Source organism: Nanorana parkeri, unplaced genomic scaffold (assembly GCF_000935625.1).
Source record: "Nanorana parkeri isolate BGI_ZX_2015 unplaced genomic scaffold, ASM93562v1 scaffold91, whole genome shotgun sequence".
Taxonomy (NCBI): domain Eukaryota; kingdom Metazoa; phylum Chordata; class Amphibia; order Anura; family Dicroglossidae; genus Nanorana; species Nanorana parkeri.
In genome coordinates, this window is record NW_017306359.1 from 1,077,220 (window position 1) to 1,100,412 (window position 23,193).

Here is a 23,193-nt window from a genome sequence, read left to right on the forward strand (position 1 = left end):
GGGGGGGGGGGGCAATTGCCCCGTTGCCCCCCCCTGGATCCGCCACTGGGCTGATGGGGCTGTCCATATCTTAATAATAAAATAAAAGCCTTGTACTGGGAGAAATCTGTTGGTTGCAGATGATGGTCTCCTGAAAATGCTAGTTACTTGGCTATCTTTGTCTTCTGAGTCCCTTAACTGGAAAAAGCCCACAGGTCACCATTAAAGTCCGAATGAAGCATCAGCTTGTCAGCTAAGCAACCAGCATTTTCAGAAGAAGAGCGGATTTACAAAGGCTGAAATGAATTTACAAGCTAACAACACACGTGACGAGTGCCAGCCCCTTACAAAAATATTTTCTTCACACCTCACCCCAGTAGTGCGTTTCATTGTGCATACTAAGACCAGCTATCCTTCATAACTTCACAACTTGCTAATGATAACATTTAGCAATAACTTTTACATTAACTAATGCCTCCCTAAACTTCTTGTTCTAAATTGTCTGACTTGTTTGTTTTTTTAAATCCTTGGATTTGTCTATGTCTACTTCAACATGTAAAATCAAGGTTCATGGCTAGACTTCAGGGCTTAAATATGCAAAGTCTAAGGTCAAGAACTGGGAGTGTAAGCTTCATGTGAAATAATTGTGTAAAGGTAAAATGAAGTCTATAAACATCTTGTTGTAGTTAATAGTACATGATCTGCCTGTTGGATGGTTTGGGATAAAATTTTGATTGTCCCAGAAATACACATTGATTACTTTTATGTTGTTCTCTTTTGCAGCTGCACCATACTGGATCACTGAGCCTAGGAATCTTGTACTGTCACCAGGAGAGGATGGCACATTGATTTGTAGAGCTAACGGAAATCCTCCTCCTGCTCTTACATGGCTAATAAATGGAGTGGCAATTGAATGTATGTAATGCAGAACTCTGGTTTTATACATGCCCTGTAACACAAGAGAATAGATGTGGTTACATTTACATTATTGCATTATTCCAGGGTTCAAGATATACTGTGCTAAAACTCATTACTGAATCATACCACTTGTAATTAATTTGTAGCTGATTTCTGACCCTGATTGAGAGGATCAGGGCAACCTACCAACATTACTGCCCTATACGAATATTTGATAGATATAAAGATATGTTTGTGGTAGGTTGCTTTAATCAATTTGATTTTGTTCAAAAGCTGCATCTGCATTGGAACTGCACTGGCCGTTGTTTCCAGCACAACTCCAACGCAGGACAAGGCAATATGCCTTGTCACGGATTGTTCCCATTCACACCACCGCATTGTGGTAGGAACACAGTGGCATGCTTTACTTTTTTTTATGCAACAGGATGTGACGCGGTACAACTGCCTTGCACTCTGCTGTGCATGTAGTACCTAGTGAAATGTCACTTGTGTTCTAGTTCTAACAAAAAAAAAGTGCAACGTACATGGTATCAGCACTTCAGTACTGTGACGGCTACCACACACCAGACGATGTGTGATTAGTGCAGCATCTGGTGTGAATTGGCCCTTAAAGTGGCTGCATCTTTTGAATAACTATCTTGTGTATGGCATGCATGCAGTACTTGTTTTTTTACTTTATTATTTGCCCTACAAAATTAAGTCTTCTAAACATTGTAATTGCCAGTAAATATTTGTTTTTCTTTGAAACAGAACCTACCTTTTTAGCCCACAGTCACCTTGAAGAGTGGCACTGCAAATTGATGAATTGTTCTTATGTGTCTCACAGTTACAGAATTAACTGAGCATAGTACCGTTAATGGACCATATTGGAAATCATAGAAAAAGTATGAGTCACAAGGCTCCTTCTTCAGTCTCAGACATTTGCATTTGCTAAGCTTGTGAATGTTACGGTTTTGTTTTTACATCGTTGAGTAGGCAAATGTCTTTGCACCTTCTGTCTTTTAAAATAATTGAAAATATATATTTTTTGTGACATTAAAAAAACTGATCCTAATACACCTAACGTGTCAAATGTTTTTTCAGTGGCTCCTCAAGACCCGAGCAGACGAGTAGAAGGTGATACAGTGATGTTCTCAAAAGTGCAAGAACGAGCCAGTGCAGTCTACCAGTGTAATGCTTCTAACATTTATGGCTACCAGTTGGCAAATGCATTTGTAAATGTTCTAGGTAAGACAAGTCATTGTTATTCTATTTTCGTTAGATAGTAACATTAATACTATACTATTTTATTCTATTTCTTATCAGCAAAATGTGCTTCTTGTTTCAGCGGAGAAGCCTCGGATCCTTTCATCACAGAAGGTTTATCAAGTCATTGCTGATAGAGCTGCCTTTCTTGACTGTCCATATTTTGGGTCACCAATTCCTCGTATAGAATGGTAAGACTAAAGGCACTGTCGTCTCTTAAAATGTTAAATTGTATGCAACACTCATACTGCACAAAGAATTTGAAACCTAAATTCAAACAAAACATTTTCTTTTTTTAGATACAGTGATGAAGGTTAAAACACACTGTTAGGTTTTTATCATTGTCTGTGTGCCATTAAGTAGATTGCCCCTTAATTCCTGTCACGATAAAAGCGCATCGGACAGAGCCAGTATTAATGGAAAATATCTTAAATGGGCACACAGACATTACCAAAAGCACTTATTCTAGTAGAGTGGGGAAGGGTTAGAAACGCTATTAAGTTTTTATTGCCATCTGTGTCTCCTTGAGTCATTGAGAATCGGGCCCTAAATGCCTTAGGGGCATATTTTTAAGCAATGATTGTGACTTTCACTAGACATTCATTGGTGGTGAATTAATCACTGTCATTTAAAGCACATGAACCTGGAACATTTGCTTGCAGTGAATGTTTGGTGAATGTCATATTCACTGCTTTATAAACATGCTCCTTAGGGATAGGGACAGAAAGTAACAGAAATGTCCCCAGTAAAAAATCTTGATCGCTGCTTTAACCATTCTTCGCTATTCAAAACTAGAAAAGATGGGATTTAAAGCGATCCTAAGCTAATATTTTGCAAATGCCATAAGTAACCTAGTGCAAAATGCATATTGTGCACTGCATCAAAAAACAAAAATGCTTTTGCATGTTAACTTACAAGTTAAAGCACATTGCGTTAAGGCAGTAGTAAGGCGACGCTGAATAGACTCATAATGTTTCATACTCCAGTAATTGTTCTGTTGCCAATTTATCATAATCATTTTTGTGGTTTAGATTTGCTTTTTTAATTCTATTCCTTGGGCAGATTATTGAATGGTGAACTAAATAATTCACTGATCTACATGTCTGTTCCAGATCAGAGACACAGAAAGCACTGAAACCAGAGTCAACTAGGCAGCTAACATTTTCAGCATTGGTTGGCAGTGGCTGCCTCTTTTTTTACAGGTTTACTTATAGATACATACTCATTTACAGTCCAGTAAGTACTGATATTTCTCTCTTGTAATCTTCCTCATTTCTAATTCATTTATTCTCTGTTGCAGGTTTAAAGGCATGCAAGCCAGTGTTCTGCATGGCAACGGGTATATTTTCCATGATAATGGGACACTAGAAGTGCCTGTTGCCCAGAAAGACAGCAGTGGGACCTACACATGTGTAGCCAGAAATAAATTAGGAACAGACCAAAAAACTATCGAGCTTGAAGTCAAAGGTAATGAAAGATTCATAGGTTAAACACATCAAATTGGAGGCTCAGGATATGTTTAGGGAAACACATGTATAATTTATGCTGTTTTGCTTTTCAGAGCCAACAATGATTATCTCTCAACCTGAATACAAGGTGATTCAGAGATATAGTAGAGCATCCTTTGAATGCAAAGTTAAGCACGATCCTACTATAGTAGCGGAAGTGCTGTGGTTGAAAGACAACAACGACCTGCCCATTGATGAAAGGTAGTACAATATTTTGTAGTAATTCCATAATATCTGTGCAATGTGAGATAAATGGTCAGAGGACTTAATAGAGAAGAGAATAACAATTAAACATTCATTTCATTTAATTTTTTACTGTTACTCAAAGGATAATTGCACTTTCAAACAAAGTCCACTTATTTTTTTGCACCACCAACAAAAACCTATCCCCTACCATTTCTATTCTCATGATATTATATATACACTGTGGATAGATAGATAGATAGATAGATAGATAGATAGATAGATAGATAGATATTAACTATTGAACAAGGATTACAGGGTACCTGAATTTCTGAATCTCCTTAAAGCTTATTCTGCTTATATTCGTTCCTCTCCTGCCCCCATTTTTACTTAAAGCCTTTCTGTTTTATTATATACATTATTTTGGACCAAGGACATAATTTGTGAGGTTTTTGTGCTTAATTAAGGCAGATCAAGGCTGGTGTTAGGGACCAGCAAGGTGCTGTACATAGCTTCCCAAAACATCACATCACATTGCCTTTGTACTTCTCTCAACTGCCCTCAGTCCTGAGAGGTGTTAAAACAAATATTAAAATGCCTTGTCCAGTGAATGTGAGTCTGGAGGAGTGGTCATTTCTAGGGAGTTTGCATTTGCAAGCAGACTACCCTATGCAACACCCATATTTGATTGTGAGCCTCCATGATTAAAAGAACTGAAATTTAGAGAATTAATAGAGTGGGCCAGGGACAGTCAGGCTGGGAAGTACAGAGCTAGATGCACATCCTCCAGCCAGGAAATGAGGCAGGCTCATATTTCTAATTTGCTGTAGCTTCTAATGCACGCTGTAAGAAGCTCTCCGTGTGGAAATCAAACTAAGCATTTTCAGTACATGAGAGGATCCTGTACAACTGTGCAAGACTGACGGTAAGACTAACGTTTAGGTCTAAGTAATCAAATGCATTCATACTCCTCGAAGATGTATTTACATCTTCTATAAATTTCACATTGATTCTGTAGAAACTATAGTCTACAAACAGGGGTTTATTTATTAAACATACAAAAGACCATGGAAACCAATCAGAATTAATCTTTTTCCTTCTATGACAGCCTTTCACGTTAGCCTTATACTTTACAGATTTGTTATCGAAAAGGAACGTCTGACTATCAAGAACGTAACAGACAAGGATGAAGGCACTTACACTTGTGTAGCAAACACTACCTTGGACAGCGCCTCAGCCAGCGCAGTGCTCACTGTTGTTGGTAAGACTTAACTTGTGTTTTCTATTGTGTTTTTAGTTTGTCTTTACTATAATTAATCTGCCCCAGTATTATAAAGTACATTTTAAATGATTATTGTTGTATATGTATTAAATAATCCATACCGACAGCTGATTAAAATAAATAGATAGATAGATAGATAGATAGATAGATAGATAGATAGATAGATAGATAGATAGATGTTTTTGGTGTATGGTGTCATTGCAAAGCAAGTATTTTCTTGATTATTCAGGCAATAGAGATAAGTTATTGTTAATAAGTAGATTCGGTTTTCAAGTATACTTAGGTTAAGTACGTTCAAGGGTTAGGTATAGAAGATAATATTAGACAATAATCTACTCTGTAAATGTGTAACTTTTTTTACATTGTATATTTTCATGTATATACTGTTTACAGGGCTTACCTTTGTCTTATCTGTTGAATGGAGGAAACATTCTTAACAAAGAATGGCTGTTATTGTGTTATGACTGTTATTTCTATAGTTGTCACCCATCAAATTATAATGTTTTAACCTTGATAACAAAAGGCAGATATCATGACTATGATGTTAGTTTCCTGAGGACAATAGGCAGTGATAACTTAAAGCCCAACTCCAGGAATAATAATCTTACTGGATTCAGTAGTTCAACAGTGCCTTTGCTGTAAAGTCACCTTCCATAATCAGAAATGTTTCCTAAATTGACAGATTGCGCCTTCACACTGTGAAAGACTTTGCTTCATTGCTGTATAAACTGCTTTGCTTGATTGTACTGATAATTACTTTATCACTAATGTAGATTGGGTGGAAATGTGCACATTTTTGTTGATCTTTAATAAAGAATTTAAAAAAAAAGGTTTCCTTTCCCCTCAAATAATCAGGTTTACATGCGGGTGGGAGTCCAGCTTCTACTGCACTTCCATACCCAGCTGTAGCACTGCAGGTCTCATAGGCCTTGGCACTGTGGTTGCATCTCTGTCCCCCCTCCTGCATTTCCGTGGTCACGGAAATGCAGCGGGAGCTGGACTCCCATCTGCATGTTTATCTGATAATTTGTGGCAGTTCTTAATACGGCAGGTGACTTTAGAGCAAAGGCACGGGTATAACTCACTGAACTCCAGTAAGATTATGTATGCCTTTTAACCAACTTGCAATATTCAGCCTTTGTGTGCTTACCTTGAATCATATGGGCATGGACAGTTGCCACATGATTTGTATTTTAAGCTTTTTGAATAAACATTTTAGTACTAGAACTATTTCTAAAGATACTATTTATGAAAAGTGGATCTGTTTCAAATCAACCAGAATACATATTAAAACATGTTAAAATGTGATTAATATGACAACACCACTTTTTGAAAAGGTTTGACAAACTGTTACTGTAGCCGTGTGAATTAAATACCATTCAGGTGCATGGGCTAATGGGTGCCTATCTGCAGATGCATCAGCCCAGTTGGTGTTCAATCTGCACATAGACACACTTTCCCGGATGTCTACGGTATTCATTCATTTCAGTGGTAATCTTTGCATAGGTCACTGCACGGCAAGTCTCACTGTGCAGAAGAAAGCTGCATTCAGTAAGAAGAGATGCACTGTGCAGTGACCTATACAAAGATGTAATTGCAGATACCCATCTACTATGTCATATTCAATAACCAACAAATAATTGAAATATTTTTTTTTCAGTTAACCTGACTAAAATATAATTTAATTGGTCAGCATGGTCTTTGCTTTCTGGCCATTTATTGTTCCTAATGCTTTGTTAATATCCCTTGCAGAAGCTACTCTGCCACCACCTGTAAAGACCGGTAAACTGAAACTTCCACTCATATATATGTTTCCGCTTTAACCATATCACAAGTTCATCATGTCCATTTTTTGACAATGCTGCATGGCATCTTCTGATTATTGTTTTCTATATGCATAGTTTAAAGGGGAAATACACCTTTTAGGATAAGACATACATGTTGCAATCTACAGTATGCATTACTATTACTATTACTGTTAAATGCTAGTGTCAGACTTAACAGAGGATTATGTGCTGCTCACTAGTCTTAGTGTGCACCTGTAATGTTGACATGTACATGATTTTCTTGCTTTCTATACCTACCTGTCATCCTGGGAGTGAGGTCATTCATGCATAAGGCTCAAACCCCCCTCAGTGCACTGTATAAACTTGTAAGGTCAGCTCTGTGGAATTACAAGATTATGTAAATAGTGGGGTGAGCAGATTGCCGCAAACAGTGGGCTGGCAGCAGTTTATCATTAGGGAACTGGTGTAATTGCAGGAGGATTGGAGGTCTCCCATACACGTTTCAAATCAGTCAACAGTCATTGTATTTCTGTTGGTAACTAAATAACGCAAAGTCAATAGGAAATGTACACAGAATGTAATATGTATGTGTATTTTTTTTTGTTAATAATGGGAATAATAACCAAGCTATTTATGCCCCAGCCAGATACTGCACAATGCCACATTTGTAAATGATTACTAATATCTCTAATTGATGGTATTCACATCTTCAGTAATTGAAAGCACAGTATACTCTTGCTGATTACTGAGGAGTTAATAGCTGACCAGGATCTTCACATACAACAACGGCATCCCACACTTATTCTCTGTTACTGACACCAATACTTCCCCTTTAATGAAACCATCTTTTCTTTGATAAATATAATTGGTTATGTTTGCATGGCTTATGCTGAAATGAATAGGTTCATTTGTGCTCATGTATGTTTCTGCTGCCAGATATAAAAATGGCATTTAGTTCGTAGTTGTGTTGTGGTACTTATTGTGTTGTACAGTGTGTTAGTTGGAGGTCTGGTGTTAATAGTGTTACTGTGGAGTTGACCTTTCATTTTGTATGTGATTGCTGTCATGAGTCATATTATGCATTATTACATACATTAGGCATTTGTTTGAAGAGTAAGGCAAGGTGAATCACTCACCATCTCTCTGGGAGAATATGGTGGCAAAAAGCAGCGTTGGTGGGTAGATTGTGCAGCTAGGCAAACTTGCACTCCAGCCCTCCAGCTGTGGCTAAACTACAAATCTAGTCATGCCTCTTGGAGTCATGACTGTGGCTGTCAGAGTCTTGCAGTGCCTTGTGGGATTTGTAGTTGCACCACAGCTGGAGGGGCAGAGTTTACTCTGCCCTTGAGAGTATAAGGGGAAAAAAGTGAAACACCAGGCAAATCCCCAGTTTACATACATACACTGTATTGCCAAATGTTTGTGAACACACGGCCATCACACCTATATAAGCTTACTGGATTTCCAAATGCAAAAACATTGGCATTTAAATGGATTTTCTCCCCTTACTTTTGCAGCTATATTATCTCCCACTCTTCTGGGAAGGGATTCAGCACGATTTCCTAGTTTGTCTGTGGACGTGTGCTGGCCATACTCTGTAAGAATTTCAGCTGGTTCTTGATGAACCGGCCGAAATTTGTTCACTGGGTGCCCCTGTGTGCCAATCAGCTGCCGTCACAGTTTGGGTATTCTTACAGCAGCACGTCCACTGCTAACTGCAAATGACAGCGTGAGATGCTGTTAAGCATGGATGGAAAGAATGTATTCTAAATTTTTAATTCAGCCCGCAGGTTGAATGAAAATAATATAACAATGTATAGCCAGCTTAAGAATTATCATCCCTGTCCAGTTAGCAGGGAGGTGACCTAGGAATCCATAAAACTGAAACAGGAAACAGTAATGGTTATCCGTCAGTAGCAGAATGACTAACAGAGGTGTGTTTATTACATGAATGGGTGGCCAAATCGGCACATCCAATAACATGTAAAAAAATATATCTGTTTGAGCTGTGTGTCTACCTGTTTTATGGTGTACCACTTTAAATTCTCACGCTTCCTCATAAAACAGAATCATTGGGTTTGATGGAACTTGGCCTTTGAATTACTGCGACAGTATGGGTCATATGCATGAGTGCAGGTAAACTGTAAAAACAGGAACTTATCAAACAAAACAGAGTAGCAGACACCGTGCATATATACACTGGTACTTAGCATAGTGTGGAGCAGATGACTGGAAATGTTCTAGCTTTTAATAATGCAGAATTCAATTATTGCAGACTTTGCACTGAGCGCAGCATGAAGTTTTGCTTTATTTATGGCTGCAATGAAAGCTACACAACATTTTCAAATGTATTTCTCTACAGAAGCGTTGTCTTTCTTATCTGCCAGTGTCATGTATCTTTGGCCTGCCACTGCTGTCATCTACAGTGTAATGACTGGCTGCATGTGAATGGGCTCGCTCGTTTTTTTTTGCTCCACATGAATTAGTAGATATGCTTCAAAGATTCTTTTCTGGCAGTGCTGCTAATCTTCCTCAGTTATTACAGGATACAGCATATTTACACTATATAATGGAACATTTGACTTTCAGATCGGCCAGAGGCATCTTCTGATTTGGAATTGACTGATCCTCTTGAAAAGAGTGTGCAGCTCTCATGGGTGCCAGGAGATGACAATAACAGTCCTATTACCGGTAAGTTAATATCAAATGCTGCTGTAACTCCCCCATTTCTCGCCTAGTTAGAAAATAACCTACTATTTCAACTATGATATATACTAGCTGGGAATCCAGCACTTTCTACAGGCTGCTCTGAACTTAATGTACAGCAGCTACATTGGGCAATAAAATATAGTTGTATGAAATAGTCTATTATATGTTTGTCATTTTTGCTATTTTTAATGTAATCACTAAATAACAGTTATCATATACAAACAGATAATATTTAGCTTTCTTAAACATTATTTTGTCTATAGAGTTTATTGTTGAATATGAAGATGGCATGCGTGAACCAGGCACCTGGCACCTCCAGACCAAAGTTAGCGGTACACAAACTACAGTCTCTCTGACTCTTTCTCCTTATGTTTACTACTCCTTCCGAGTGATTGCTGTTAATGAAATTGGGAGAAGTGACCCCAGTGTACCTTCTGAACGCTATATAACAAAGGCTGCAGGTTTGTAAAATACAAGTCTCATTTCACCTTAGTGATGCTGGAAGTAATATGTTTAGTTGTACTGTTTCTTTGCCTTCATCCATAGTAGTACCATTCAGACCATGTTCTGTTTAAACCAGAGCTGCAGCCAAAATATACGGTATATTATTCTTTAGTTTGTGAATAGGCTTGTGAAGAGTAAGTACCGCTGTAAAGTTTATTTTGCCGTTTGTGATTTCACCCTAATTCCTATCCTTTAAAAAGCCTATGACAGCAGAACAAGATATAAGAGGAGTGGGTATTACCAGAACCCATTAATAACTTGGCAGTGGTTTTAAACCTTCTCTGTTTTACTGAATAAAGTGTTTTGTTTTAGCCAGTCTTATTACTGGAGAGATTTCCCATCATTAGAAATGTGTGCAGTGGGAACACATGCTGCAAATAAGAACCTGGCAGAGTTTTTTCTTTCCTACTTCATGGTGCCGGAAATTAAAATATATCTAAAGTCAAAACAATAGTTAAAATCAAATTTGTTTTGTTGTTTTTTTTTCCACTTGTCCGCTGGAAGAGAAGTCCCATGTTACAGTTGTCACCAGAAGAAGTGTTCCTATTTTAAAATCTCCTCTCTTTTTCCAGTTCTGGTGACAAATCTAAATTTTAGATTTAGAATAGAGAGGCCAAATCTTCCCATATGGGTCATGGACAGCAATAAAACCCCCTCAGAGGTTCTAACTATTCCCTCTCTTTCCCAAAAAAAAAGAAGGGGGCTTTAAATACAGTTAAAACATTTTGTCTGGAGCTGAGATTTGAAGTTTAGAACAACTTGATAACAGCTTTCTAAATGTGAATCAGAACACTGGCTAAATGGCAGAAGGAGAGGAGAAATTATACATTTTGAATTTCACCTTCTGAACTACTAACTTTGAAGTGTCCACATTTACAAAGCCGTTCCCATACTGTATGTGATGATGTCAGAATGAGAGTTGTGCTATAAAAAAATAGCAACGTAGCCCCCATATTTCTATCTGAATGGGTTTTCTTTGGTCACTTTTGCCTGATGAAGGGGTTCTTTTAGTGGCTCTTAGGCTTTGTTCACACCGAAAGCGTGTGCGTTCCAGAGCGGTAGCTGCTGGAACGCACCGAGATTGCTGTGAAAATTCCCCCCGCGTTTTGAGGCGGGAGGGGGCGTGGCGGTGCATTGTATAGAATGGCACCGCTTCCACGCCCCCCCGCCTGCTTGCACTATTTTTTGCGTTTGCAGTTAAGCGGAACGCTGGCAAAGTTTTGCCACGTGTTCGATCACACTGCAGGGGGGGGGGGCGTGGAAGCGGCGCCATTGAATACAATGAACCGCCCCAAAACGCGGGGAGAAATTTCACAGCGATCGCGGTGCGGACACACACGCTTTTGGTGATAACGAGCTCTTAAACATTGCCTATTCTATATGACAAATAAGTAACTTATCTTGAGCATTTCAGTGTGCGGCTTACCTAACATGTAAAAAATACATAACTAAATTATTTAATTTTAACATTTTCAGAGCCTGAAATAAACCCTTCTCGTGTTAAAGGAGTTGGTACAGAGCCGGATAATTTTGTAATCATTTGGAACGTAAGTATAATCAACATTGTTTTCAAAGGTGTTCGTTAGAAAATGTTTAAAATTTAATATAGATGGAGCATGATCCCCTAAATAAACAATATGCTTGAACACATCTAGAGCTGGAGGAGGGTGTCAAAGTTAAAGGGATCAGAATAATTGCCACCCTGAAAAACATGCATACCAGCTTAACCCAAATAGTCATTCATAATCTGCTCTTTTTTTGACAAGACATTGTATAATCCGAGATATATAAGTCCATAAATATATTTGGACACACACACATTGGTCATTTTGGTTCGTTAGCTAGTCAAGTTATTGTCTCTAAATAACTGTTACCTTTTCACACACAGCCTTTAAGGGGTTTTGACTCCAATGGACCTGGTCTCCAATACAAAGTCAGCTGGAGGCAGAAGGATTTTGATGAAGAATGGACATCTGTCACAGTCGCCAACGTTTCCAAATACATAGTGTCTGGTACACCTACCTTTGTTCCTTATGAAATAAAGGTTCAAGCATTAAATGACCTTGGGTATGCCCCTGAGCCGGCTGTTGTAATTGGACATTCTGGAGAAGATCGTAAGTCTCTAAGGTCTTTAGAGTGACCTAAAATATATCTTTTTAAAAACAAGTAAATTAATCTGCTGTGTACCGCAATGCCCACTTGTTTAATATTTGTCTTCTGTGTTTAGTTCCCATGGTTGCTCCTGGTAATGTTGAAGTAGAAGTCATTAATGCCACTTTAGCAAAAGTTCAGTGGGAATCGGTCCCTCTCACTTCAGTCAGAGGTCACTTGCAGGGATACCGGGTGGGTATTTTTTAATGTTTTTTGTATGCTGCTTTTATGTTGGCAAATGCAGTTAAACGGAACGCTGGCAAAGTTTACTCAATATTCTGCAGTTACTCAATATTCTGTCTATATGAAAAGATTTGCAGTCTTGACAGGTAATAATCTGGTCTTACTGTAAGAGACAATACGTTTTTAGTAAAATGTCTGCCAAATTACCAAAATATAGCCATACATTTATGAATTTATGACCTGCTTTGTATGTTCCATGTGTTATCCAAACTTTCATTTGTTCTTTAGTGATTAACTATTGATTTTACAGTATACATTATACAGTAAACAAATAAGAGAGCAGAGGTAGCCATCAGTGAAAAATGCATGTCAAAACTGTCAGTTGATCCAGAGACATAGGTAGCTGAATTTAAAAACAAATCCCAAGTATTCTGGTAATAGTAAAGCTTGTATCAACCCCTCTTCCCATTTGACCCCCTTTTGGTCAGTAAGACAACCCATCACATCAAGGGGTTGTTCACACCATGTCCATTGAGCTGTGTTTTCCTGCACACATTGTGAGAGAATTGTTAAAGTGTCCAAACATAGGGGTCTATTCACGAAGCAGCCGAAGGATCTAGCCACAGCTTCGGCCAATCCTTCGGCTAGCTTGGGCCCCAGGACCCCTTCGGTTCAGTAGAACCGAAGGGCTGCTCTACGGGCTATTCACTATAGCCCGTACAGCTCCTGAACTTGGACAAGCGGCTCAGTCGAGCCGAACGCATATGCCTCGACTCGGCTGAGCCGTGCTGAAAGCCGAAGCTGGCCAAGCGGCCGGCCGACAGCCTGCTTCTGACAGCTGGGCGGAGCCACGGAGCGCCTGGGAGAGGTTTTTTTTTTCTTTTTTTGACGGCAGCAGAACCGCCGGACAATAGAAAACTGTTGGGCGGAGCTAGCTGTCATTGCTAGCCCCGCACAATCGTTTTCTATTTTTTTTGTGTGCTTTTTTAACTATTTTTCTGTTCTGTTCGGTCCCTCTGAGGGACCGAGCAGAACAGCCGAGCGGCATTCGGCTATTCACTCACTGCTGTTCGGCATCTATAAGAATAGAGCGAACAGCAGCGAGTAGTCTGTCGGAGGTTCGGCTCAGCTGATCCAGATGTTGGATCGACTGAGTCGAACTCCTTCTGCACTTCGGGTCGGCTGGACATGCTGAGCTTGTTCGGCCGACCCGAAGCCACCCGATGTACGGCTGATTTCAGCCGATATCCGGCTGAAATCAGCCATACCAGCCTGAAGTGAATAGCCGAACAGCGTTCGGCTCACTTCACTTCAGGTCGGTCTTTCACTCGGCTGCCTACGGCAGCTTAGTGAGTAGACCCCTTAGTGCAGGGGTGCCCATTAGGTAGATTGTGATCTACCAGTAGCTCTCAAAGCTGATGCTCGTAGATCACGAAGGGTGTGAATGGCAGCCCCTTTATTCCATTTTGGTATATTTATTTAGCTGTGCACACATGATTACCATCTCAGCCTGAGTCTGCTGAGCCAAGCTCGCTGACACCTTTCTGGTGGTTGAAGTGCTATGTATTACATCAAAGAATATTAGTTTACACAGCCTATTGCACTACACTTGTCAAAATAAAGCAAGGTGAGCCCGGAGAGAGAGCGAGGAAAGAGAGAGAGGAGAGACAGCCAGGAAAGAGAGAGAGGAGAGACAGCCAGGAGAGAGAGCAAGGAGAGACAGCCAGGAAAGAGAGAGAGGAGAGACAGCCAGGAGAGAGAGCAAGGAGAGACAGCCAGGAAAGAGAGAGAGGAGAGACAGCCAGGAGAGAGAGAGAGTGAGGAAAGACAGCCAGGAGAGATGAGCAAGGAGAGACAGCCAGGAGAGTGAGGAGAGACAGCCAGGAGAGTGAGGAGAGACAGCCAGGAGAGCGAGGAGAGACAGCCAGGAGAGCGAGGAGAGACAGCCAGGAGAGAGAGAGCGACAGAGGTTTTTTTCGTTGGTAGATCTCACGTAGCTCGTCATTTGAAAAGTAGATCTTAGCACAAAAAATTGTGGGCACCCCTGCCTTAGTGTATAGATCACAACCATTTTATATGCTTTACACTCCACACTAATCCTCTCTCTTCTTCTACACGCTAACCTCCCTTTTCTCTCTATCATGTACACAGATTCCTATATTCTTTCCTTGAATTTTCTTGTCTTTACCCAAGTTATAAAAAATTGCAACTTAATTTCCTCTTTTGAACTAAAAGTGCATGTTAATGTAAACATTAAAACTCTAGTATATACCCATAAACTGGAACAGCTTGCAACACAACTTTGGGTGCTTGTGCATGCATATTCTCTCACTGCAGTAATATTATACAAATGTAATTGGGAGACACTAATCAACTCTTATACACCTTTTGCGGTGTGAAGATACAATTCTTCGACACCACAATTATTATCTATGTGCCCTATTCACACCGCACATGTGACGTGGTGTGCAGGTAAACCCAGCTCAATGACCGTGGTGGGAACAAGCCCCCAAGGACCAATATGGATGCCCAGGGGGAAGCTTTTGCAGGTCTAAGCTTGGCTGTTAGATGAAAAGTTAAGATTTATATATTATTTTAGCTACCTAAATCTTTGTTTATAGTGATCATTTTGACATATACAGGGTTATCCACTAAAGGGTGAAGAGTTTGAATAAGACAGGAAGGTGAACAACTAGGACAACATAGCTGAACTGGAAAGTGAGCTGAATAGGAGATTTTTTTCCAATCAGCAATGTTATCCTAGATTGTTCCCTTCTCCTGCCTTCTCCAAACTCTTCACCCTTTAGTGAATAACAATGATAGTATTCACTCAAGGTAACTTTTGTTTATTTGTTTTTTTTCTATCATACATTCAGTTTGCATAACCCTTGTTAGTGAATAGTTTATTTAATTTGTTTTCTATTTTTTTCCTGCCACCCAATTTCATATTGCAGGTCTACTACTGGAAAGCACTAAACAGAACAAACAGAAATAGAAGACACATTGAAAAATGGATGCTGACGTTTGCTGGAAACAGGACCCATGGGATGCTTCCTGGATTACAGCCAAATACAGACTACATCCTTAATGTGAGAGTTGTCAATGGTAAAGGTGAAGGCCCTTCCAGCAAGGACAAATACTTTGAGACACCAGAAGGAGGTAATTAATTAAATACATGATGTGATAACTGAAAAAAGACAAATCCACTGATCCATTCCTGCAATTCAGTTACCTAAGGTTGGATTCACCATTGTGCATATCAGCTGATATTGGCATGGTAAGATGGCTGTAAGCATGTGGACCCCAGCTATGTTAATACCAACTCCTATACCCTTCAGCAGTGGGTCAGTGTTTTAATGGGAGGACCTTAAAAGAAGAAGTCTTTTCTCTCAAAACATAAGCATAGTGATGGTGAAAACGTGCACACAACCTGTGCTCCTCCAATTCAGTGTAGGAATGTGGGGAAGGTAGTTCATGTGCTGCATACCTGCCTAAGCTAAATTGCTTCTCTTTTTAGAGTAGCACTATTCTACTGCTGGTGAATATATTAAGGTTATTGGTTTACCATGACCCAAGTGAAAGTAAAGAAGGATCCTGACGTAAATGGCTCAGAGTCTCCATTTATTTTAAAAACACCTAAGGATAGAAATGGGTTTGGAAAGCTCCCCCAGCTGTTTAACCATAGACCTTCAGTCTCAGAGTAACTCTCACAGAGATTAATTATAACTTTAGCACATGATTCTAAACAGTTCAAATTCTTGAGTTTACACTGTTTGGCTTTGATTAATCAAAATCATAAATGTATTTTCTAAATGACTACTGCCATATTTGCAGATGTCGGGTCCCTGCACTGAACCAATCAGTCTATTTTGCATTGCACAATGCTACCAGCCTAACATGGTTCAGGTACTTGGAGCTCAAAGGAAATGTTTTTAGGAAGCTTCATGGAGGGCATCAGCAGTTTGATCGGTCCTGTGAGCAGACATAGAAAGTTGCAAAACTGGTATAGGCAGTAACAGTACAATCCTGCTGGCTATGCAGGGGTATATAAATAACAAAACTGGATGCTCTGCAGGCAAAGTACTCAGATATGTATTTAATCATGTGTTTACCTGATTGGTGTTTTCCTTTAAATAATTGATAGCAAACATGATTAAAAATGTTTACTAATGTATGAACTAAATAACCTGCCAGAGAGTGGAGCTCTTCTAGAATCCCACACTCCACTTGTTTTATTTCATTGATTGGTCAGGAAGCCAGGCTGCTTAACATCATGTGAAGCCGACTTCCTAGCCAATCAGGAAGCTGGGCGCCACGTCATGATCCTCCTCCCGGCTTCCTGATTGGCAAGGAAGCTGACTTCACTTGTTCCTAGGCAGCCTGGCTTCCTGACCAATCAGGGAGGCGGGTCATTACGTGCCCCCCAGCTTCCTGATTGGTTAGGAAGCCAGGCGGCTTAGCAACACGTGAATCATAACCCACCGTCCAGCTTCCTGATTGGAAAGGAAGCCTGCTCCATACTCCCTCTGCACTGCTGGTCAGAGGGAGGTCTCCCTCTGACTGGAAGTTCCGGTATCGGAGGTAAGTATCGGAGCATTTGGGTGAGTATGAGTACCTGAAAAAAGCAATAGCGGCGCCCCCGGTTTGCAGAGAAATCCGGCTGTAAAGTTCATTGGTACACCATAGAGGCAGCTCCCACCGGTCAACAACGACCATCGATCTGGGAAACAAAAGCAACACAGAGCGCCTCCATAGTGTAAAACTTTTATTTGATGAGTACAACACGCAAGTGAAAATGTACTTACACGAAAGCCAATGATCATAAGCGTAAAAGGAAACGATAAAATATAAAATCTCCAGCAGGGGAAGTCTGAGGGGATCTCCAAATCAGCGTCCTCTGCTCCCGTATGTTTTAAAAAGGTCTACGCGTTTCAGGGGCACGCCCCCTTCATCAGAACCTGATGAAACATACGGGCGCAGAGGACGCTGATTTGGAGATCCCCTCAGACTTCCCCTGCTGGAGATTTTATATTTTATCGTTTCCTTTTACGCTTATGATCATTGGCTTTCGTGTAAGTACATTTTCACTTGCGTGTTGTACTCATCAAATAAAAGTTTTACACTATGGAGGCGCTCTGTGTTGCTTTTGTTTCCCAGAGTATGAGTACCCCCTAAATACTGGGCGTCGGCACCGATAATGATACTAGTATCGCTAACGGTGCATGCCTAATTGTGGTCAGTAGTAACAATGCCACATACATATTTTTTTTAAGCATTTTGGTAGAAGTTGCTGAGCTAGGGACACACTCATTTAATCTTATACAACCATTCCGGAGCCCTTTTTAAACCTCAGTGCTCCTTTAATTGTTGTTTACATTGCTCAAGGGACTGAAGCTCTTTCCCTGCAAGCTTTGTAGACCATTAGACTGTATGATCTCCCTGGCAAATGATGCTAGAGGAAATTAGTGATTACAACTTCTGGTAAAACCTGTTAGACAATATGGATTTTATGTTCTGCAAATTGACATTGTTATAAAAAAATATATATTTAATATGTTGCATTAACCTTAGTAGATCATTTACAAGAAGCACATGTTGTTTTCACAGTTCCTAGTATGGCATTTGTACAAATTCATCATCGAACTTCTGATTCCCTGACTTTGACGTGGAATCCCCCGCCCCATCCAAATGGAGTCCTGACACAATATACTCTAAAGTATCAGTCAAGTAAGTCGAGAAATCTGCATTTTTTAAATCTATCTATATAATTCATACACTAGACCTGTCACATATGCATCCTAAATAAAATATGGACATAGGACAGCAGAGTATTCCATCAGAAAAACTTAAGGAATTAAGTGGAGTGTTCATTCAGAATAAGTAAAGGAATTTAGCTAAATTATATCGCATATGTTTGCAACACTATTTTTAAGGATAACATGTAGGGATGCACCAAAATATCGGCCGCCAAAACATATCGGCCAAAAATTGCACTTTTGGCTAAATACCAAAAGTGCAATTTTCCAGCCGATACATCGACACATCCGAGGTTTCTTTCCTCTCGCTGGCCGCTGCTCTGTGTCCCAGCGGGGAGGAGAGAAAGTGACAGCCGGCCGAGTGCTGTGAGAGGAGACCACTGTGAGCGGCCGGTGTCTCTCCTCCCACACCGCTCAGCCGCCTATCACAGTCCGGCAGAGCGGTGTGGGGGCGGAGACAGGCTGCGCTGTCACAGGAGGCGGAGCTCTCCTCCCTGCTCTGCTCGCTCAGCCTCCTGTGACAGCGTGTCAGAGAGGAGAGCAAGTGCAAGCACCCAGCGATCATTGATCGCTGAGTGTTTGTAGATAATTGAGGACATTGTATGTATACTGCATCCTCAATTATGAATGAATAGGGGTGAGCTACATCACCTCCTGTTCATTCATAGTTGTAGTTATAGTAATCATACTATATTCTCAAGTTATCAATGAACAGGAACACTCATAGAGGATTCCTGTTCATTTATAACAGGGGATACAGAAAAAGAGATTGAGGACTCTGTGTTCTCAATCTCTTTTTCTATTTTAAAAGGGATAAAGAGCAGCGGTGTGCGCGGCTTCTGTGTCCTGTGCGGTGGGCGTGGCTTCTGTGTGCTGGGCACGGCAGGCGTGTGTGACGTGTGGCTCAGGCCGTGTGTGGAGCCCTGAACAGGCTAATCAATCAATAGTCGACAAATCAACTTTCGAAAACGTCGACAACGTTTTCGATCGTCGATTTTAATCGACTTAATCGATTAACTGTTGCAGCTCTACTTGGTTTAAATAATATTTGGAATTCTACATTTCATAAATTAGGTCTCATTAAGGCCTCATTCACACTATGCAATTTGGGATTCCTGCAGCAGCTACTTATGGATTCTTGCTGCAGGAATCCCAAATCTCTTGTTTACATGCAGACAATGTACATTTGTGATGATTACATGCAGTTTGGAATGGATGATTGTCGCTGGAGGCAGGATAGATGCATCATATATGATGGTGTCTTACACCTGGTGTCCTAGCAACCAACTACCAGCTGACAGGGAGGGGATAGGCAACAAGTAATTGGTTGGTTACTAGAACCGGCCAGCATCATTGGTTGGTTGCTAGGACCGTCCAGCATCCTAGCAACCAGCCAATGATTTATTGCCTCCCCACCCTTCCCCGCATTCAGCTCTGCACCTATCTCCTTCAGTGAGGAGCCTGCCTGGCCACCTCCCCCACTCAGCCGTACTGCCATGTGCTGTCCAGCTGACTAAGCTTACTGTCATAGGAGGGGAAGTTCCACCCTCCTGCACCAGGAGTTAGCTGATTGGCTGACTGGCAAAACATCTCCCTCTTCTCTAGCATGTCAGACACAATGTCAGACATCCCAACCTGCAAAACCTTATTTCAGGGAGGTGCCCTTTCTGGTTTTTTTTTGTTTTTTTTACAGCGGCCGCCGTCAGAATATAAAAGAAATAATAAAGCCCGGGTTGGCATCGGCAGCAGGCACCAGCTGGTTGTTCAAATATGCTACTAAACCCTAGACCACCAGGTAACGGAGAATGGAGCCATGATTCATTATAGTTGAATATACTGGATCCCATTTGTGACAATGGATAAGATTATACAAGCTTTAGGTGCAGAGTTTTGTTATTGTTATGACATTCATTCTGGTGGTGGCAGGAATATGATGTCATTCAGTGGGTGGTGTTTTACAGTTGTTTTCCTTGTTTTTTTAGGTTAACAACACTGGGTATTTAAGGATGTTTAGCAATTTGGGTTTCTAACACTTTGTCTGATCAAGGGATCCTTCGAGGTTCTGAAACGTTGCTTTTTCAAGTCATGCTGAGGGAATAGCATTTGACATGATACTCTAAAGATTTTGGAAAAGGGTGCAATTTCAGTGCTTGCCACAGGTTCTATTTTCTGTAGCTATGCTTCTGCACATGGTTATTGTCATGGTTTGTCCTTGCTGCTGGCTACAGTGACTAAGTCACCTTCAGCCTTTATATATTGTTCCTGCTGTCAGCAGCTGCGTTGTAACCCACGTTTTCTACCTAGTGTGTTTACATAAACTGCCTCAGTTGCAGCGCAACATGCTGGTACCCAAGTGCAAAGAAAGCAGTCCTATGGGCCTCTACAGCTCTCCATTACATTACAGCTATGTGATGGCTTCCAGTGCCCCTCCTCAGGAACTTGACACTGATAGAGTGGATCAATGCATTGGTACGGGTCAAAGTGTGCAGGGGCTAAAAGCTAAAGGTCCATTGTCTACCTTCACCCCATTTTATGTTATCAAACCTACATGTGTCTTCGCACAGGCTAGGTCCCTAGGGAACCAGCTTCTTTTCATACCAAGTTTTACCAAGTGGATGTTCAGGCCTCAGGTGATGCAAGCTTCAGGCATAAGGTCCTTCAAGCATCTCTTCAAGTTGTAGATTGATGGCAATTTTTACACTACCCCTCAGTTAGACTGCTTTTGGACGTCCCAGTTATCTTTAAATCACTTCTAATCCTGCATCCCTTAATGAACAAGAAAGAAAATAGGATATTGAACTTACTTTAAAATGTGTTAACCGATTGAACACTTTTTTGGCTTCATATATACATGTAGATCAAGTGGGTTTTATAGTGGGACGCCAAGGCCCGGACCAGATTAGGAGGGCGGTGGATATTATCTCCCTGCTGCAATCCAATTGGGATGGTGGACCCCGGCAGGAGGGCATGTTGTTATCCGTTGACTTGCAAAAGGCGTTCGATTCGGTTTCCTGGCCTTATATGTTCACTTTATTGCGGCAATGGGGCTTTGGTCCGTTTTTCCTTCGGCTGCTGCTTACTCTATACTCTAACCCATCGGCTCGGATTCGTATTCAGGGGCATCTCTCTGAACCCTTTGATATTTGCACGGGCACCCGACAGGGATGTCCCCTATCGCCATTGCTTTTCGCAGTGGCGATAGAACCCCTCGCCATTGCCATCCGCAATTCAGCTAATTGTGCACTTTTTGCGGATGACTTATTGCTTTTTGTTAAATCTCCCCTTATATCGGTTCCCAATGCTCTAAGAATCTTAGATGAGTTTGCAGCGGCCTCTGGACTTAGGGTCAACTCTTCTAAGTCAACGGCTCTCGATGTTAACATGCCCCCTGACATCTGGACCCACCTTATCCAAGCCTTCCCGTTTACTTGGTCAAATGACTGTTTACAATATCTGGGGAGTTAAACTCACACCGTCCTATTCGTCCCTATATAAATGCAATTATGTTCCACTATATAAACAATTAAAAGCAGATGTAGACAGGTGGTCCTCTTGTACCTTTTTGTGGATTGGGTAAAGATGACCCTCTTGCCAAAAATATTGTACTATTTTAGAGCACTGCCTATAGCTATCCTTAGGGCTGATCTGTTGTCTTTCCAATCATACCTTATGTGGTTTATTTGGGGCCAGAAATCCCAGAGACTTTCTAAAATTATCATGCACTCTCCTAAAGACGTTGGAGGTTTGGGGGTCCCTAATTTAATGCTATACTATAGGGCGGCTAAATTGGCTCAGTTATCTTCTGTATACTTTCTAGGATACCAGCCGGATTGGTTGGCCCTAGAGTCGGCCTCGGCATCTGGTACACCGGTGGACGCTCTTATGTGGACCACCCCTAGACGTCGCCCGGTTGTCCTCGCGCCGACTCTTTCCTCCTTAGCTTTATGGGATCGTCTCTGGGGGCTTTATGACTTGACATCGACCCACACTCATCTGGCACCAATAGTCTGCAATCCTGCCTTCCCACCAGGTACTCAAGCACAAGCATTTCAGTGGTGGACTGATAAGGGTCTTTATCGTATTGGTCATTTTTTTAAGGACCGCCAATCCCTCACATTGATCTACTGCCTGAATACCTTAAATATGCCCCCCACTGAGATGTTTCGTTACAGACAACTTCATCACTTTTTGAAGTCTTTAGATCTTCCTCCAACAGATTCCCCATTTTCCAACACATATGAACGGTGGTACATGCAGTCAGATATGTCACGTGGAGGAATATCTCATTTATTTATCTTTTTTTAACTCCTCCTCCAAGCTGTCTTATATGTTGTCTTGGGAGAAGGAATTGCAGACTGAGTTGCCCCTGGACTTGTGGCATACATGCTGCTCCAGGTTAACTAAAGGACTGTTAAGCGTATCCCTGATATAAGGTCTTTTCGCATTGGTACATGGTGCCCGCCAGATTGGCGGCCATCTACCCTGGTCAATCGCCCATATGCTTTAGGGGGTGTGGTCTCACTGGAACAATGCTACATACTTGGTGGGAATGCCCACGCATCCGTCCATATTGGAACAGGCTTCATGCCTTGATATATAAGGTACTTCGCATCCGACCACCTCGTGACCCGCAGAATGTCTTATTAAATCGTCCAGTCCCTGGTTTTTCCAAGCCTGAAGCTGCACTATTGTCGTTCTTTTTTTTGGCTGCCAAAATTCCCCTAGCTCAGGCGTGGAAAACCCAAACCGTCCCGTTCAAACAAGTCATTTCTAAACTATCGTGGCTAATGATACATGAGAAATTGAATAGTATCATCAAAGATACTAGGGATACATTTGAGCGGATTTGGGACCCGTGCATGCAATATCTACATGTTTCTCAGTCTCCTTAGCCAAATTGTGTCGTCACTATATCACACTATACTTGCCATGTCCCGGATACTTTCTTGATCTTTTCTTATTTCCTTTCTTTTTTTATACTTTTACCC

At 41.0% G+C, this 23,193-nt stretch overlaps 1 protein-coding gene across 6 annotated transcripts in view; it reads left to right on the plus strand.

Moving 5' to 3' along the window:
- The window catches only part of NRCAM (neuronal cell adhesion molecule), a 94,271-nt gene that overhangs the window by 38,825 nt on the left and 32,253 nt on the right, over positions 1 to 23,193 (plus strand). For 5 of the 6 annotated variants that reach the window (XM_018552541.1, XM_018552543.1, XM_018552544.1 and 2 more), the window contains 14 exons: positions 763 to 894; positions 1,981 to 2,124; positions 2,225 to 2,333; positions 3,443 to 3,609; positions 3,704 to 3,851; positions 4,970 to 5,094; positions 6,868 to 6,897; positions 9,492 to 9,593; positions 9,875 to 10,072; positions 11,592 to 11,662; positions 12,004 to 12,229; positions 12,343 to 12,458; positions 15,404 to 15,608; positions 18,057 to 18,176. In XM_018552541.1, the coding sequence (XP_018408043.1) occupies positions 763 to 894; positions 1,981 to 2,124; positions 2,225 to 2,333; positions 3,443 to 3,609; positions 3,704 to 3,851; positions 4,970 to 5,094; positions 6,868 to 6,897; positions 9,492 to 9,593; positions 9,875 to 10,072; positions 11,592 to 11,662; positions 12,004 to 12,229; positions 12,343 to 12,458; positions 15,404 to 15,608; positions 18,057 to 18,176 (1,893 nt within the window). The remainder of the gene's footprint in view (positions 1 to 762; positions 895 to 1,980; positions 2,125 to 2,224; positions 2,334 to 3,442; positions 3,610 to 3,703; positions 3,852 to 4,969; positions 5,095 to 6,867; positions 6,898 to 9,491; positions 9,594 to 9,874; positions 10,073 to 11,591; positions 11,663 to 12,003; positions 12,230 to 12,342; positions 12,459 to 15,403; positions 15,609 to 18,056; positions 18,177 to 23,193) is intronic. The other variant, XM_018552545.1, reaches the window with a different exon arrangement.